The 20,446-nt window shown below is 35.2% G+C and overlaps 1 protein-coding gene across 1 annotated transcript in view; it reads right to left on the bottom strand.

Annotated features, from left to right (window-relative positions):
- Positions 1 to 20,446, bottom strand: part of LOC140450847 (disintegrin and metalloproteinase domain-containing protein 10-like) — a 942,961-nt gene that overhangs the window by 75,846 nt on the left and 846,669 nt on the right. Inside the window, exon 7 of the mRNA XM_072544529.1 lies at positions 12,141 to 12,265. Within this exon, the coding sequence (XP_072400630.1) occupies positions 12,141 to 12,265 (125 nt within the window). The remainder of the gene's footprint in view (positions 1 to 12,140; positions 12,266 to 20,446) is intronic.

Genomic DNA, 20,446 nt, shown 5'->3' with positions numbered 1-20,446 from the left:
TTTATTTAATTTTGCATGTACCTGATATGTCTACTCTAAGCCCTCTTCATATTTGTTATATTTTGTTTGTTATTCTATAAAGTACTCTACTTACCCTCCACACAATTCTTTATTTGGCCTTATCCAACTTTCGCATTTTAATCGCCCATTATAATTTTTAAGTGATGTCTTGTAGTTGGTTTTAAAATATTGTCAGCTTTTTCTCAAAAGGTCTGTATTGTATTTTCATCTTTGTCTACAATCCGAGTATGTCATATAAAGGCATTAGTCGAAACAAGAGCGAATACATTAGCAAGCGTATTGCAGAAACAACATTGACATAGCCACAATTCAGAACACATACACTGCTGACGAATTCCAACTAAACAACTGAGGTTAAAAATTTTAGGGTATAGATTAGTAGCCTCACCTAATCACCCACAATATGGGATTGTTACCTACGATTTACCCGTCTCGAGACCTCTTTATATTGACAAACATAATAAACAAAATCACAATAGTAATAGTTAATATATACAAACCACGAAACGCAATATGGCCACCAGAAGTGCTTTCTTCATTTTCGTCTCCATCAATATACATAAGAGACTTTTATAGTTCTCAAAATGCATGGGGCTATAATCAATGCATCTTCAAGGTGAACAACTAATTCAATGGGAGGAGCTCAAGAATATTAGCCTTTTACACGATGCAAAACACGCCCAGCCATAGCAAAAGTTCATAAAAGAGAAGTGTGATATCAGCTAAAAAAAAATCAAAGACTGCTAATCATAAGGTAAATAGATATCGAAGAACATTATATTGCACAAGACTTAATTAAGTGTCTTAAAGCTGCAGGGATTGCAAAATATTTCCTAAGTTCATAGAACACACTGGTCCAAAAAGTGGCTCCTAGATTTCTTCAACCAGATAATGACAACGCAAAAGCTTCCTAAACTATTCAAACAAAACGAAGTCATCGCAATCTGCAAACCAGGAAATTATACTTGACTTATAAAGAGTTACAGACCAATTGCCCTTTTAAGTGTCTGCTATAAGATTTTTGAGAAAATAATCTACGCGAGACTTTAGCAATCTCTCAGCGGAAAGATTTCCGTAAAACAAGCTGGATTTACGCCAAAAAAAGAACTGCAGTGATCAAGAACAATATTTATTGAAAATGGCTCCCAAAAGAAAATGAAAATGGCACTAGCTTTCATTCATCTAACTTGCGCTTAAAATACGGTATGAAAAGAAAACATATCTTGCTTATGAGACATTATATTTTTGGTAGCAACTTTTTTAAAAATTTGAAACTTCCCCACATGCCAATAACAGTACAAAGCACTCAATATTTTTTGTTGGTGCCGATATATTTATCTACAAAACTTTTAGGCGAACTTTAAATGCTTCAAAGTACGTATATTTTTCACGCTCCAAAATTATCTTTGGTTTGTATATCAATTATTGGTATAAATATCATTGGTTTTTTTTTTAATAAATCAGTTAATTTTTAAGCTTTAATATACGGGTATATAGTTATTTGAAAGGTAATGTCAAGGGCTACAAAGCTAGGTTCATTAGAGGGCCAAACTACTCTTCAATTATAAAAAATTAGGGTTTGAAGCACTCGAAACAGGAGGTGTTCACACAAACACATACATTTTAATCGGTGATATCTCAATTGTTTTTTTACGGTACAGAAATTTATAAAAAAAGAAAATATTTATTAAAAAAAGTTCTACATTTTTGTACTGTATCACTTTTTACGTAATTTTATGGTTTTTAAGTTATTTTGAACTAATGAACAATTGTTTAGAAATTTTCAAAATAGACGATACAATTTAATATAGCTTTTTGCAAAATTTTAAACTAGTCAAACTCCGGGATCTAATGAAAAACACTAAAATAACATGTTATATTAATGGAAAACGATTAATTTGAATACTGGTGGATATTTGGTTAATTCTACTGCCCTTTTTTCCTTAAAATATTCAAAGAGTCCATTTTTTACGTGCTGTAACTTACTCAGTTAACATGAAAATGACTTTTTGTAAAACTCATTTTAAAGGTCATTTCATGGACTATTAAAAACTTTTGTAACATTACCCCCGAAAAATCAATTTTTTTCTTACAATTAAGCGTTTAATACATTGATCCAAATATTTGCAAAAAAATGTTTCCTTTCACCGACCATATCTTACTTTGTGTTGAATATCTTGTAAAAAATTAATCTCATTCTTCTTTTATAAGCTTTATTTTTGTTTCACAATTTTTTGATCAGACATATTTTTTGAGGGTATTCATGAAAAACCGTTAAGAAACGTGACTTTTTTTAATGAAAATTCGCCGCTTTCAACCATAAATAGCAGAGAGTATTAACTTTCTGTAAAAACTCCATAGAACAAAAGATGCTTGGAATTGAATCTTCTATCGACTTCCGTGAATATTTAAAGCAAAAAATTCCAGGTCTGCGAAAGAGTCGCAACCACCCCCTGGGCCGAAACAAATATCGGCGTTATATAACTTTTAATATTTGAGTACTTCCATCAACTCACCAAATTTCAAGTGAATCGGTTCAGTCCGACAAAATTGGGTGGTGAATAGCCCGAGTGACAGGAGTATAATATGTAGCCCAATTAACCGTTCAGTTTGAACATTCTGGATACAACATTATCCAGGTTATCTGTTTTTATAAAAAGTTGATATTCAAAGTTCAAATTTCCCATGACCATTAAAATAATTATTGATTTGTATCTTCATAATGATTTTCACTAACGATATCATTGCGATTCTGTAATGTTATGGTCGTCCCCCTACCGTCATTCCAATGCCGCCGACTTATTATACAATATTATTTCTTCCGCCTTTGATTCCCAAGCTGTCCCCAAGATGTCTTCTCAAGCTGTTGAAAAAGAGAATACTTCTTTTGCGTTTGGTGTCGATGTTTCTATCGCATGATACTAAGCATTGAATTAGTCAGTTATAATGGTTTTCACCATCAAAAAATCATGTATCCAGTAAATAAACAGTAAAACATACAAAAATGGCAAAAGTTTCAGAATAACAGTTATAGTGTTTTGCATATAATGCGTCGGAATGACTTTCTTTTTGTTTTTGTTCAAACTGCAGCGTTAATATGACAAGATGCCATCGTGAAATTATTTAAATTTCCCCAAATCCTACATAAACATTAAGGGGAAATAACAAAAGTTTTTCGCATTTCCTCCATAGCGACAGTCTTCATTCGGCTAATACATACAATCTTAATTTGGAGACCAAATTGATCTCTCGGCTTCAAGACTAACGCCTACAGCCCACAGGCAGTGCCGTCTTGGAGATTAGACTACATTTGTTATGTAGATTATCCTCTCGGGGCTACGCCAATTCTTATTTGCTTAATGCGATTTAGCATTTTATTTTATAGTGATTTGCAGATTATATTGATCACTCTATAAAAGGGGGCTGAAAATAGTCCGAGAAAGTTTGAAGCAAGAAATGTTGTCAAAAATAAAAAAAATATATATATTAAATTTAAGTACGTGGCAGATTTAATGAGAAAAAGTACAAACGGTGAATGTATATATATATATATATATATATATATACCAGCAGGTCTCTTCAAAGTCGTTTAACTTTTTATAAAATCGACATTAGGATTTCCGAACCCTTTTGTGCCTTAGCACAACATATCATCTCAACCAAATATGAAATCGACTCAACAAACGTCAAAATACTGGCCAAACAACAAAATTATTATATGAGATCCTTTCTAGAAATGTGCTATATTCCTAAACATCCACCAACCCTTAATAAACGAACTGACATCGATAATATGGGTCTTGTTTATTACTCTCTCATCTTACACAATAGATAAGAATCACAGCAAAACCCCATATTCCAAGTTCAACAAATAGTGTATTAAATTCCGCCATTCACAACCTCCTTTCGCACAAATTATTCCACGAACCCGGTATATTTGTTTACCAATTTTATTTCAACAATTCGCACTATAAAGGTACGGACAACCCACTGAGAAATAGAATAAACACATGTGCGGATGCTCCTATTTTCTAAACAAACAAGATGCAGTGTTTTCACCACAAGAAGACTAAATGAAGCCATCGGTAAAATTTAAATTCACCGGACAATTAAATTAGTGGGCTTTGATGCTTTGTAGTTAGTTGTGTTTTTTGTAAGGATATTTGCTATATATTGAGTAACTTTACAGTTTCAAGAACCTCTGAAAAACTACGTAATCCAACATTGTTGGCGTGTACATATAAACTTCTTCATTATATGTGTAGTGAACTGAAAAAGCTTTTAAACAATTTTAAAATGCGAAATATATTCAATAAACCAATGAAGTAGCTGAATTCTCTTTTTTTTTTGTCAACATAAATGACCGAATGAACCTCTGCATTTACTAGTAGTCACTAGCGAGCCAAAGTATGTGAAGCTGTCAACACGTTCAAAGATATGAGATCCAAAGGCTGTTTTCCGTTTCTCATTAGCTATAGGATCTTTGGTAAATAATATTGCTTAACATGTCATTCGCTACGGCCTATTATGTCACTATTATCAGCGTATCGAAAGATTTGTATCGATTTATTGTAAATAGTACCGCCGGCTCTAATGCTTGTCTCGGACTAACTTTTCCAAGGCAATGTTAAATAGGATGCAAGCCAGGGCAACCCTTTGTCTGAGTCTATCCTTTATGTAAAATGATGGAGAAATCTCTCACTGTACCTTAACACTGGCTTTTAAGTTAGACATCATTCTCCTTAATAGGATAAGCTTTTCTGATATACCAAACTCACGCATTTATTGGTATACTACTGTTCTCGTGACACTGTCGCATACGTCCTTGAAGTCAACGAATAGGTGATGGGTTTTAATGTTAAATAATAATGTTTTCTCAAGGATTTGTAACAGTGAATGAATCTGGTCAATTTTGATTTTTGTGGAGTGAATCAGGCCTGGTATTTGCCAACTATTCTCACTCTGTGAACTTGTATCCTTTGGTAGAGAATATTTGCTAGTATTTTGTAAGCAGTTGCTAACAGAGTTATACCTCTATATTTGTCACACTTGAGCTGACCGCCTTTTTTATATAACGGGAAAATCACTCCTCAGGAGTATTCACAGGGCATGGACTTTCTGTCAGGCAAAAAGTAAAAGTTTATGCAATGTCTATAGTAGAGCGTTGCCACCATTCATATAGAGCTCACTGCACATTTTATCAGTTCCTGGTGATTTATTCTTTTTAGGCTTATTTTAAGAATTATCATTTTTGTTAAATATTATTGTTTTAAACTAAAGGTTATTATTTTAACCAGTCCTTTTACTTATTTTATATAAGATTTAATTATAAAAAAACTTAAAACCTCTTCTACAGTCAATAGGTTTTAAAATACAAATGAAAAAGATCGAAAAATATGATTTCTTCACTGTAACCTTTACGCTCCGATTTTTCATATTTTTTATTCATATATCTATTTCCAATTTTTTATTTATTATTTAAGTTATCCTGGATAATTTTTTAGCAAAAGCTTATCTTTTATGTACAAATATCAAAATCCTCTAGTATTTCTACAGATCCCGACTGGACTAATACCTAATAGATTATCTTGCAGTTTATTTCCACATAATTGTAGTTGAACGTAGCCACAGAACTCTGCGTTTATCGTCACAAACGATCCCTTTCCGCCATTATGTCGATAATTTCACCTCATAGACCGACGACAATAAGTCAAAAGTAAACACCTGTAAATTAATTAGGCCCCATTTCAATAGAGTCACGATTGTATTCGAAACTTGAATTGTTCATCACTAAGTCACTTTTCTTACTGGGTAGTAATTGTTGCCGAGAGTATTGTTATAGACCATTCGTATTGTCAAGCCAAATGTGTATAATGGTCTCGTGCTGTGGAAATGGTGTGGAAATAGGGTAACAGAGAAATGTCTGTTACGCTATAAGAAATGTTTTTAGTTTTGGATAAGAACTTTGCTTTCAATTGAGTTATAATAACTGAGATAAATAAAGTCTCTACTATCAAGTGTCTTACAATATTTTATCTTTTTCTTCTTCAAGTGGCTTCTTCTGTCGAAGATCGGCAACACTTTTGACAAACTCTTCTGTTTTGGTCTTTCTCAGCCAATCGTTCGAGCTAAGCCTCCCAATATCGTAAAATTTTAAAGTTTCCCATTATTTTATAATTTTAACGAGGTCGTGCTCTCTGCTCGAGAATTTTCAAGTTGGTAGTGCAATAAATTTAAGGTATTCGTATCATTCGTATTTGTACCCAGGTTTTAAATGCTTTAAGTCTGTTTAAACTGACAACTTTTAGCGTCCACCCACTTTATATAGAAGTGTGGAATATATGCAGTACTTAACAATATTTTATCTTAATTGCAGATCGAGTGACCTATCGCAAAACAAGCTCCATAGTTTCAAAAAGTTTGACCTGGACATTTCAATTCGGGCTTGGAAGTCAGGATTCAGATCTTCACTGATCCAGCTATCCAGTATTTAAACATTAAGAGACTTTGGTTATCTCTGTACCACATACATTTCTGTGTACTGGTTGATTCGGATTCTGTTGATTCGATTTACCACTAATATCTCCGTTTTTGCATTGTTTATGTGTGGGCCCAATAGATCTGCTTTAATTAGAATAGAATAGAAATATGCTTTATTGTTACTGAAAATTATTGAACAATTTTATGGACAAAGCTAAAAAAAAATCAGTCAAAAAGTACAAAAAGTATAAAAAGTATAAAACAAAAACAAATATAATAAAAAAACAGAACAATACAATTTTAAATTAGTAAAATTATTGTATCACTTACATAATTTGTACAGACAACAACAAATGAGACAAATTGTAGCCACTGCTTGAGACACCCAAATGTAATTATAAACAATATTAATTTTGTTTCTTTGTTATACATTAAGAAACTCGTCAACTGAATAATATGGTCTTTCAGAGAGATAGATTTTTGTCATCTTACGAAACTTAATGAAAGATGTTGCGGATTTAATTTCTCTTGAAAGGTGATTATAAAGTTTTTTTGCACTATATAGAATAGAATTCTTTACTAGCTGGGTGGACGGGATCGGTAAATAAACGATATTGATATCTTATCAAGCATGCACTCTGGGTCTTTAGGACTATCTGCAATTATAACTTAGTTATCATCATTTTATGATTGTTTACAACTAGAGTCAAATTCAGATTGTGTGATAGATAAATCCCAAAGTAGATAATTATTATGTTTTGTTGTTAAATCATATTTTACTTGAGAGACAGATAATTCTTAAAAATGGATAATTACCACCCAAAATATTGATCGCTTTTCATTATTTTAATCTGTATAACAAAGGATTTTCCCAATTTCTTCCTATCATCCAGTAGTGGTCTTTTCCAAGATTTTTTTGGTCTACCTTTTCCTAGATTTTCATATGTTATTAAGCATATTGTATGCCTTACGAGCCCTATTATTTCTTTTCTGCACATTACGCTCTGTACCACCGTTACAGTCAATTATGCTTCCCAGGCATACTAATTACACCACTCTCTCAATTTTCTGGTTGTTGATCACAATAGGCTAGTTGTTTCTGGTGCCAAATCACATTTGTTTGGTTTTGATGATAATGTCCTCTTGTAATGGCTCCTTAATTTGCATAATCTTACTTTGAATCTTATTTAATGAAATTATACATTTTTATGAGATATGCCACAATATGATTTCGAGCCCTATTACGAAACGTTACATATAAAAATATAGACAACAAATTATTATCGGAATCTAAAGGAAATCGTCTACAACATATAATATAAAACGTAAATAACTATAAAATATAAGTAATAAATTCGACCGTTATTGGATGAAAATTCATTCTATGTAACAATTAAACACTGAAAGATTTTGTTTTTAAAATTTTCATAAAATTTATTATATTATCTTATTGCTACAGCTATTTTGGCAGAGTGCCTATCTCAAGTTGACGAATTTGAATTTAACCCAATACTTTACGTTCAAGTAAAGTTAAAAAAGCAATTCTAATTAATAGACGAATAATTAAAATTAATTTAGAAATAATTATTAAAAATAAATCACTAAAAAACAAGTTTTGTAAAATTTTACATTTAAAGATTATAAATCTATAGCACTAATCTGCCAAAATAATATTTATCTATAAAAAATTTTTTATATATCGGGCCCTTTCGTACTAAAATATATTAACAAATTAAAGATAGAAACCAACCTAGGGTTGTTTTCGGGAAGAACCGCGTTAATAATTTAAAACTCGACGTTTCGGCATTCATTTTGGAGACGTTGGGCTACCGCTGAAGTAGTATCGGAATAATTTACAGATTTAGAATGTTCGTAAATATGGTTATAGATTCATCGGTTTGTCTGCCCTATGTATGTACGTGGGCAACTGAAACAAGGTATTTCGTAGACACCATGGACTTTATTGGGGATTTGGTCTTCTACGGATCTGACGAGATTGGACAACTTGAAGTGAGTAGTGAAGATGGTTTTGATGTTAAGAGGATTAAGAGTTCTACTGATTTTGCCAGTGACACCTTTGATCAGGCGGCAAAAAAAAAGATCAGGCTTTTTTGGATCGAATGGGGATTAGATGTTTTTAAATGCTCTTATTGATTTGGGTTTTGTAGTAGCCGTTTTGTAAGAGTGTTTGTCTTTTTAAATTGATTTCGAATATTCTGTAATTGTTGTCGCTAAGTCTCATGATACGGGAAACATTAGTGTTGATAACTGAATTGAGTTGGGCAGGGTGGTGATGTGACTGGGCATTGAACTAACTGTTTTTATGGGTTGATTTTCAGTAAAGGGAATATCAAAAACTGTGAGGTGGGTATTTCTAAATAAGAACATCAAGAAATGGCAAAGATGGTTCATAGTCGACTTCCATCGTAAATCGAATAGTGTTGTATTCCATTCAGGTGGGAGAGGAAGAGATCTAATGTGTCTTTACCATGGAGCCAAATGACAAAAGTGTCATCAGCGTACCGTAACCAGCAGATGGGTGTAAGATTTGATAAGGATAGGGCTGTTATTTCGAAATGTTCCATGTAGATATCAGCTATTACGGAAGAGAGGAGAGATCCCATTGGGGCACCTTTGATTTGACGATAGAAATGATTTTTGAATGAAAAGTATGTTAGACATGCAATATTTTTTAAGAGATAATATATCTTGTGGATTTGATGTTTAGAGTCCAAGATGTTCATTGTTAAATCGATAGGAATGTTGATGAATAAAGAAATAATGTTAAAACTAACCAGTATTATATCTGAGGGTAAAATAGAAATGTTTTTCAAAAGATCAATGAAATAAAAAGAATTTTTTAGAAAGGACAAGGCGAGATGTTTTGCTTATTTCTGAGTGGGGCAGTTGTATGCACTGACAATGGGTCTTAGAAGGACATTGGGGTTATGTATTTTTTGGAAGGTCGTATATTCTTGGAATTCGGGATGATTTTTCTCTAGATATAAGAGATTCTGGATGTCTGGATTTAGAGTCCACTTATTTATGATGGATTTGGTCGTTTTTTTAAATAGGTAGTGTGATTGTTTGGAACGGGTTTGTCTTCTGTGGAATTAAGAAGGTTGAACATTTTGTCGAAATAATTAAAAGAGTTGAGAATAACGGTGGCATTACCTTTATCGGCGTGAAGGATGACAATGCCAGGGTTGTTATAAAGTTCTTTGTGGGTACATCTTTCTGAAAGACTAATATTTGACGGAGGGTTTGGAAGTATGGAGAATTCTGGCCACATCTTATTTGGCAACATCGGCTTGGTCGAAAGAAAGATGACAGATGGATTCTTCAGTTTGACAAATAATTTTCTCAGTTGGGATGCAAAGAGAAGTGGCAGAAAAAATTAAGCCTTTTAACAGAGCTTTGGTAGCTGAATCGCATATGTGATTATCTGAGAAATTGCAGACCACAGTAGAAGGTTGTTGATTCAAAATGGACAGTGGATTTTGCTGACAGATAAGTTGGTCCAGTTTGCGTTTCTATGTTGGGTTTTCATCATCATCATCACGTAGCGCTACAACCCTGGGTGGGTCTTGGCTGAGTGTACAACTTTTTCCCAATTTGTTCGGTCTTCCCTTAACCTAGGGTCAAATGTAATGTTCATTTTCCGGAGATCTGCTTGGATGTTATCTCTCCATCTCATTCTGGGATGTCCGAGTGGTTAAGAAAAGCAAGGTCACAGAGAAGACAGTACTTGCGTGTAAGAAGAGTAGAAAAAGATTTAATAAACTAGACGTTTAGGCACCCATTTTGAAGACATTACCGAGAAAGATATGATTCCGTTCGAGTTCGGGCACTCAATCTGCATCCCTCCCTGACTCGTAACGTACCAGTATTTTTTGCGGTAGAAATACAAGAATTTTCAAACGACACTGAGATCTCAATCTACCTACTTCTCAGTGTCGAGTGGCCGTCTTACCCTGTGTACGATATAAAAAAACTCATACACTTCCATGCGTTTCTTGAACTCTAATATCTTTAAAATATATTTGAATTAAAACTTCTTCTTCTTTAAGTACCTTGTTTTTCAAAAATATTGGTGACCAGTCGCATGATCTTTCCTTTGTTCGCAGTGGATCCAAATAGTGTAGTAGTGCTGACTTCAGCACGAAGTCAGCACTACTACACTATTTGTCAGTATGTTCTTCTTCGTTTACGACCACGGTTCCCTTCTATTTTTCCCTGAATAATTACATGTAGTAATTCAAATTTAAGATTTCTAATTATGTGTGAAAAGTACCCAAATTTTTCCTTTTTCTGAACCTTTCTTGTTTTGTTTAGACGCTGGCGCTGTACGACTGCGTTATTCATCTCTGTGTCCATCCCCAACATTCCTCATGTAACGGTACAGATATCCTCAACAATCAGTGGTACGCCCATATCTCGAAAGCTTTAAATCTTTTATAGGTTGTTTCAGTGAGAGTCTATGCTTTCATTTCATATGACACAATGCTAAAGACATAACAATGTAATAACCGCTTTTTTGGTGATCTGTTGATTAATACCTTTTGCATATTCTTCAATTATGTTCTGGCTTGCTTTATTCTGCTTTTGATTTCCTGAATTGAAACTGAATATTAATAATATATATAATAATAGCTAAACCTACTTAAAAGTATACAGATATACAACCGTAAGCGTATTAATAGTAGTAATTAACGATGGCTCCATAAACTGAGCATAGTTTGGGATTTTATAAGATATTTATACTACTATATATTTAAACTACTAGAGATAAATAAAATTGTTTTAACATGTTATTTATAATTTTAAAAACTAAATTCTAATAACTACCATTATAACATATATTTTAGTTACTATTCATTATAAGAATCACGAAATAAGGACCAGTAAATAATGAATCCAGTGGTGAAATATTTCGTAGGTATTTAAGATTAAAAATACTGTTTGCCTACGTCACTGTCACAGCTTGAAATTATATTACTAAGGCTAGTTGAAGGGAGATACACTTGTACAAATGGACTTGTGTGATAGAAGGACTCAAATGACACTAAAAGAAAAATTCATTAAAAATGCCATTAAGACCAGCTATGATGTACGAAACTGAATGTTAGGCAGGTAAAAATAAATAAAAGAACAATGAATGCATCTGGTACAATAATGAGATTGCTTACACGTATAAGTGGAGTGACAAAAATGGATAAGATTAAGAAATAATATATTTGGGGAAATCTAGGTGTGGCACCAATTGATACCAAAATGGGAGAACGTAGTTTAAGATAGTAATCACCCAATACGAAGAATTGTTGATTTGCTCCTTCTCTCCTACTCCTGGGAGGAGTAGGAGAGAAGGACTAATATGTAGACGATTAGTGGCTAGATTGCAGTTTACTTAAATCACCATTAATGAAAAGTCTTCTATCTTCATGTTTCTTTGTACACAGGTCACTACAAGCCTACACTACAATATCAAAGATAATAATATATAGTAAGGCATATAGAAAAAAAGAAGGTAAAGAAGAGTGACGCAGGGCGATAGTCAGTTATATCAAGAATCTTTGTTATAAAATCATAAGAAACTTAAATGGACCCTTAATGTGTTACGCGCAAAAAAATATATTTACCCCATTCTTTTCGCATACACCGCCGGCATTTTTCAAATCTCCTGTCCAAGCCAGTCCTAAAGTGCCCATTTCGAAGTCTCTATACGTGAACATGTAGGCTAAACAGAAGGCGTCATAATCTTCCTCTGAAACAATATAGAAAAAAACCATTACGTTACATTATATTTTTAAAAAAGTTAATATATTAGTTAAAAGTTAAAGATAATAAGATCATAATATATGAAACTAAGACTAAAAATTTTAATTACACACATTGCAATATTTTAATACCTTTGTGACTTGATCAGATTCTAAAAAGAACTATTACATTTATCTACCCATCTAACCAATTTAACAGATATAGTATCCGAGTAAGCAGTATCCAGTGAGAAAAACTGTGATATGTGTAGCAAGCAAAACCTATTAAATTTTTTGCTAAATGAAATCGTAGGCTTCCACGGCCAGAGTCAGAATTATAGTTTATTCGTCTTCCGGGTTTGGACCGTGTCATTTGTGAGTGACCCAAAAGAGGGTTCATCTCGACGTTTCGCTACAATTGTATGTAGCTTCTTCAGGAGAACAAACAAGAAAAAGAAAACAAAAGACAGGAAGATGGGTAGTTAGCAACGGTAACTCAGTTACTCAACGCAACCAGAGGCGAATACTAACTACCAAGATGGGCAATTGGTCACAGTAACTCAACTACTTAACGCAGCCAGAGGTGAAAACCAAATGCCAGGACAGGGATTGACGTCCAACAGCTCAGAACACTAACGCGTCGAGAGGCGAGGAGTAAATCTGACGATTACTCTGCTACCGCTCTATTTATAGTCGCGGTGACCTGTCGTGTCGGGACGTATCGGCACACTCCGTGGCGCGAACGTCAAGAAGCGCGCGCTGGCCAATCATGTGGCTGCATCGTGGTAGCGGGACCGGACGGCGGCTCTAGACTGAGATTCCAGATGGGAGACAAGTAGTATCCTTCCTCTCGATTGATATTATGTGGATTTTTTCGGATCTCTAGAGATTCGCGGATTTTCCTGGAATAAAAGAAGGGGCTCTTAGAAATAATATGGGTTTTTCGAACAATATGGAATGACCGGTTTCTTGGCAGTGTTCTGCAACTGCAGAATGGGAGAAAAGACCTGATCGAATGCATCTTTGATGCTCTTGAATCCGAGTTTTGACGGAACGACCAGTTTCGCCAATATACACTTGTCCACATGAACAAGGAATAGAATAGATACCACAGGAAGATAGGGGCGGTAATGGGTCCTTAGGAGAGGGTAGATATTGTGAGATTTTCTTGGGTGGTCGAAAAGTAGTCCTGATACCTTCTTTGCGAAGAATTTTGCCAATCCTACCAGTGACATTTCGAATATACGGAAGAAAAGCCACAGGAGTATTACCTGAAGATTCTAAATTTGTCGTCCTAGGGTGTAAAGGGGGATGTAGATGTCGGTGTGTAATATTTTGAATTGTGGACTTGGAGTAACCGTTGGCGACAAGGGTTTTTTGCAGATGGCCAAGTTCTTCTCTAAGGTTGTCAGGTTCAGAAATGGATGAGAGAGTTGATCACGGAATTCTTTTGGGCAGGATGGTGGTGTGATGAAGCATGTAGGTAACGATTCGTGTGAGTCTTTTTTCTATAAACAGAGTGACCCAATCGGCCATTGGGCTTGGAGGTGACTAACACATCGAGAAAGGGAAGGGACCGAGTATTTTCTACTTCCATTGTGAATTTTATACTCGGATGTTGTGAGTTAAGATGATCTAGGAAGGGAGAAAGGGTATGTTGACCATGGGGCCAGATGATAAATGTATCATCAACGTAGCGGAACCAGACTTTTGGTTTTAAGGGATAAGATTCTAGGGCTAAAGACTCAAAGGCTTCCATGAAAATGTCAGCAATGACAGGGGAAAGGGGAGAACCCATTGGAGTTCCAGATATTTGTTTGTAGAAATTGCCTCTAAAAGAAAAATATGTTGAAAGGAGGCATTTTTCCGCAAGATCTGCCAAAACCAAAGACTTGTTATCATTGGTCAAGTGATCTCGCAGAACAACTAGAGAGTCATGTATGGGGATATTGGTAAATAGGGATGATACATCGAAACTGACGAGAATGTCTTGGGGATCGACCGTGAGGGAGGAGATTAAGGTGATGAAATGTGTGGAATTTCGGACATAAGAAGAGGTACGACCAGTGTAGGTCTTAAATTGATTTGACAAGTACTTTGCGAGTTTGTAGGTAGGAGAGTTAATCGTAGTCACAATGGGACGAAGAGGTGCGTTGTCTTTATGGATTTTGGGAACACCGTAAATTCTGGGGCAGATAGAGTTTTTCGGAACTATGGACTTCTTAACATCATCGGAAAGATCGGATTGTTTGATGGCATGGGAAATTTCGCGTTCGACTCTAGGAGTGGGGTCTCGAGAAATTGTATTATAACAGGATGTATCCCTAAGTAAGTCGTTTACTTTCTCTATGTAGGAAGGAGTATCCAGGATGACTGTGGCATTACCTTTGTCTGCAGGAAGGATTATTATCTCAGAAAGAGAACGGAGATTTTTGAAATCTATGAATTCCTCACGAGATATATTGGAAGTAGGGATTTTGGCTGTATCAAGACATTTAGCGACGTCAAAGCGGATACGGTCGGCTGGAATTTTGGGAATTGTGCGGAGTGCCGCTTCCACATTTGAAACTATTTCTTCGGTAGGAATTCTGGAAGGAGTGATAGCAAAATTAAGACCTTTAGATAGAAGACTGCTTTCTGCACTTGTTAATTGGTGAGAAGAAAGATTAACGACGGTGTTAGTAAGAGGTGAATGAGAAGTAGAAGTGGTGGAATGTGATTTTTTCTTAGATACAAGGGATTGGAATTTCTTTTTGTGAGTTTCGTTGCTTAGAAGAAGGATTTTATCGGCTGGATGATAGGAAATGCGGTCTAAAAGTGACCAATCATCGACACTAAGAATACTGGAGAGTTCAAGATGCAGCTTAAAAAGTTTTTGGGATTGAAAATTAAGGGTTTTTCGAATGTTGAATCCGTTCACGAAGTAGAGATAGGCTGGCTTGATGTAGAATTCGGGAAGAAGATGAAGAGGAAATGTGATGTTTTAGAACAAGAAAATTGGGAACCAAGTTATTATCACGACATCTAGAGAGGAAGGTGAGCGAAGAAAGTAGAGATGAAACTTTAGAGCGAAGATTGGAGAACTCTGAGGTTTTGCGGAATATAACCTCCCCGTAGAGGTTGGTCAAATGAAATCGTAGGCTTCCACGGCCAGAGTCAGAATTATAGTTTATTCGTCTTCCGGGTTTGGACCGTGTCATTTGTGAGTGACCCAAAAGTGGGTTCATCTCGACGTTTCGCTACAATTCTATGTAGCTTCTTCAGGAGAACAAAAAAGAAAACAAAAGACAGGAAGATGGGTAGTTAGCAACGGTAGCTCTGTTACTCAACGCAACCAGAGGCGAATACTAACTACCAAGATGGGCAATTGGTCACAGTAACTCAACTACTTAACGCAGCCAGAGGTGAAAACCAAATGCCAGGACAGGGATTCACGTCCAACAGCTCAGAACACTAACGCGTCGAGAGGCGAGGAGTGAATCCGACGATTACTCTGCTACCGCTCTATTTATAGTCGCGGTGACCTGTCGTGTCGGGACGTATCGGCACACTCCGTGGCGCGAACGTCAAGAAGCGCGCGCTGGCCAATCATGTGGCTGCATCGTGGTAGCGGGACCGGACGGCGGCTCTAGACTGAGATTCCAGATGGGAGACAAGTAGTATCCTTCCTCTCGATTGATATTAACTAACGCTCTATCTCAGATCTGCCCCCAAAACCCGTACTGATATCACCTGTACCGAAACAAATTCCCAATGCAACTATAAATTGTAACTGTAAATTGTTTGTACTTACAGATGCTGTTGCTATCAAAGCTGCTACCCTGGTCTCAGCCAGCGTACGCGAAACCACAAACCAAACACTTTCGACAAATAAGATTATTTTTTTCTTAACACAAACTTAACATTAAAAAAAAACCTTTCGATATATAAACTCTCTCGACTTTGATCTTATTTGTTTTACAGCACATTAGCAGATGATCTTTTCGCTACTTTCAAATAAGCTTCTAACCACAAATTCCCTTTCCAACGTTCTCCTTCTTAACCAATCACGGTCTATTATATTCGAACAACCCAAAATTTCATTTATTTAATTTCTATGAAATGCCCAAATTATATATTTTGGTTTTTCCCTTAAGCCTCCAACAAACTACTTTGCATATATTCACTTTCTACTAGCTTACCGGGTAAAATTTTTATTAAAATTAGATAAGTACTTTTAGCACATGACATATCATTTACAGAGCTTCGTTTTATAGAAGGTAATAAATAGCTCATAGAAAAGTAATTGCCAACAAAACAACAAAAAACACATTAAAACCACACAATAAAGACCAAAGCCTTTGTTGTAGGGATTAAACCTTTCTAAAATTTGAAACAAATATTTAAGAGTGCTTATTAAACCAATGGCTGCCTGGTTTAACCAGTTCTTCCCCTTTTGCTATAAGGGTTCCTTTAAAGGATATCTGACTATTAAGCTTATTAAACTTGATATTTTACCAGGTGTTATCCAATAAGTCACTCTTAAAGAATGTGTCTCCTATTTTTTCAATATGCCCATCCTATCATATTCTTTGTGACTTTGTTACTATGACTAGGGTTTCCTTTTTCATTCATAGGTTATTGGTTATGTACTTTAGAAAGGAACTACAAGGTTAAAGGGGTTTTATTGTCTTATACGGTCAATGCCTCCAAATATGAAAAAAAAAAGATGAGTGCTACCATTTAAAGGGGTGCGTTTTTGAGAAAGGGGTAAATTAGTCCCTATGCACTAGGGTGCACTTTTCGTACATATACATCTACAGGTTTAAAATAACCATTTTCCATCTAAATGACACCTTCTAAAGTCAAAAATTAATTTTTTTTTTGACAAAAACATTCAAATTATAAAGCAAATAAACACGAAAACAAACGATTTTTCTTTTTTGCCCTATAACTTTTTTCCACGAGGGTATATGAATACAAACTTTTCAATGTTTGTCATACCATTTTTGGATAATTTTGCCTATTATTTCACCATCATTGGTCTATAACCTTTTTCTACGCAGTTTTAGGTATATGTAATGGTATATAACCAAGAAACAAAAAGTTAGTATCTTTAAAATAATCGACAGTAGAAGGATCTAGATATAATTTTAACCAAGATACGGTTCTTCTAATTTAACGATTTTTGCTATTTATGGCAAAGTGCAAAAATTGAGTACGAAATCTGCAGTCATCATCTTTAAAACCCATTTAAATTTTTTTCTATAGTGAGACACTCTGTTTAAAAGCTATCGAATTTTTACCGTCGAGTTGGTACAAATTTTATTTAAAAAATTGATTTCACGTGCGCCGAATTGACCTGACATTCAAAATCGCTTGTCGCTTCAAGCGTTGTTTTAGAGAACGGTTCATTCTACATAAAAAGTGCTAATACACGGGAGCCGGCGGTAGGATTGGCAAACTGTTTTGCATCTTTTTGGCGAGTCGGTTGACTGGCAGTCGTCTGGAGCCTAGACGGTTATCGTTGGCAGCATTTATATCTTGATATATTGGCACGATCTCGTTACTAAGTATCTTTCTGTACTCACTAGTGAGGGAGTGTATGCGCCGTAGTTTGGGTGGAGGAATGTGGCTCAGTACTGGGAGCCATTCCGTAGGTGTGGATTTGATAACGCCAGCAATCATTCTCATTATATTGTTCAATTGGGCATCAAATTTGTGTATATGTGGGCTGGTAAGCCAGTCTGAAGAGCAGTATTCCGTGGTTAAAAAGAGAAGGACCAGCGCAGATGATCGCAAGGTGGAAGCCGATGCTCCCCATGTTGTGCCGCACAGCTTCTGGATGAAATTGTTTTTGGATTTAAGTTTTTCTGCTGTTTTTGACAGATGTTCCTTGAAAGATAGGTTCTGTCAAGAGTCACCCCAAGGTACTTTGGTGTGTTATTGTAGGCTAGAGTCTTGTTTTCGAATTGGATGTTGAGCGTTCTTCCTGCAAGCTTGTTATTTAGGTGGAAACTGGAAACCTCTGTTTTGTTAGCGTTTGGATGGAGCCTCCATTTACGGAAATACTTTCCCACTGTATGTATTTCCGCCGTTAGGATTTCTTCTGTTTCTTCAAATGACTTACACCTTGTTGCAAGGACCCAGTCATCGGCGTAACCAAACTTTCTTGATTCTGATTTCTGGTACATCAGCGATGTACAGGCTAAAAAGAAGAGGAGCTAGGCGAAAACTTAAGAATGGACTGCCTCAGATCCCTGAGGTAGTCCATTCTTCAGTTTTCTTGGGGTGCTGATATCGGTTCTCACGTCTACTTGAATCGTTCAATCGGCTATCATGCTGTTGATTCTTCGAGATGTGGATTTACAGGACACTGTATGGAGGAGCTTATCTAGTCTATCTTAGTCTATAAATGTGGCTGAAGTTTTGTAGAATGTAGAATCCTGCCTCAATAAATGTGGTAAGTGAAGGAACCTGATCTGCGCAGCTTCTTTTCGGTCGGAAACTTGCCTGATCAACCGGCATTGATTCAAGTAGCTTTGGACTAATTCTATTGTAGATAAGTTGTTCTAGTAGCTTGAACGTTGCCGATAATAGGGCTATTGGTGTGTAAATCTTAGGGTTGTTATCATTTCGTTTCCCTGGTTTTAATATGGCATTGGCCTTCGAGCGTTTCAGTTCCTGTGGTGTGATACTAGTCTTTATAATGTCTGTGAAACAGTGGACCATCCATTCTCTCATCTATTTGCCGCTGCTAATTAAGAATTCTGTAGCTGAGTAGTTAATGGTGAGTGACAAACTTTGAAAATTCGTGTCTGGAATACTGTAAATTCCAAAGACTTCTACTAAACGTTATTTTAAAGAGGAAAGATAAACGTTTTTTGCATATTAAGTAATTAAGCCTATACCTTTATTCTCATAGAAAAGAGGACACCACATTTTTTTATATTTGGGAGTCCATTGATCGTAGGAAACAATAATACTCCTTTGACGTTACACTTCCTTTTAATCTTATTTTTTTTAGCGTTTCCTCCTCTTTTGTTGCAAGGGTTCCTTTGAAAAATAAATTACTATTGAAACACAAAAGTTAAACGGTTATAGGACAACTTATTGTTGTCCTATAACCGTTTAACTTTGTGCTTCGACTTATTTCTATAAGAAGCAGTATTTCTTGTCTAAATTCCTTTTTTAATTTTTTCGCATTTTATCTTTTTATTGTTTTGTTTTCTTTCTATGAAGATTTTAATATTCTAAGAATCTTAACTAGACCCTTACTGAAATTGTGATAGTTTATTTATCTGAGACTATATAAATGATCAACTAACCTTTCAAGTTGTTTTTTAAATTGAATATTTAAAATTTTTTATATAAATTCTTCTAGGTACATTTTGACTGAATCGTTGTCACCTTCCTGATCCCTTTAACAAAAAATAATAAAAAAAAGAAAATAAGTAACCTAAATGCACGAAGGGACTGCACCTTCCATATTTTCCCCCAAGTAAAAGAAACGCACCCCTGCATCTCACCCTTGTAATTGATTTAGATCCTTTGATGGGAATATGGGAAACAATCACGTCATTGCGAATTCCATCTTCCGGAGACAGTACAAGGAACTCCCTCGACTTAAGATTCATCGTTTCCTTTCAATTTGGTAAGCCGGATATTTATTTTTTATACAACTTAATGCAAGAGGGTTGTTTTTAACATTTTAGTTGTGGATATAAAATGGTAAACAGAGCAATGACAGTAAAGGGAAGATAGCATTATGCTATATAAATAAAGATAACACTACGTAGCAACATACTTTTTATATTTATTTCCTTGTGCTTATTATACAGTGCTTTCACAAGTGCTAAAATGATACATTATCTTACAAACTGATTATTTTTGGAGGTAAAGCTCGAAGTGGTCTATTTTGCTTTTACTTATACTCCAGTCACTCGGGCTATTCACCTCCCAATTTTGTCGGAATAAATCGATTCACTTGAAATTTTATTCGTTTATGGGAAAGTGCTCAAATAACAAAATTTAGATGAGTCCGATGTGTGCTTCCATCCCAGGGATGGTTGCCACCCCTTCTCGGAGTGGAAATTATTTTGCTCAAAATATTTCCGGAAATTGATAGATGATTAAATTCTAAGAACCTTTTGTTCTATAGAGTTTTTTTCAGGAAGTAAATACTGTTTGAGCTATTTATGGTTAAAAAC

The sequence above is a fragment of the Diabrotica undecimpunctata genome, chromosome 1, assembly GCF_040954645.1.
Source record: "Diabrotica undecimpunctata isolate CICGRU chromosome 1, icDiaUnde3, whole genome shotgun sequence".
Taxonomy (NCBI): domain Eukaryota; kingdom Metazoa; phylum Arthropoda; class Insecta; order Coleoptera; family Chrysomelidae; genus Diabrotica; species Diabrotica undecimpunctata.
Note: the sequence above shows the minus strand (reverse complement) of the source record. Positions and strands in the feature narration are given on the sequence as shown.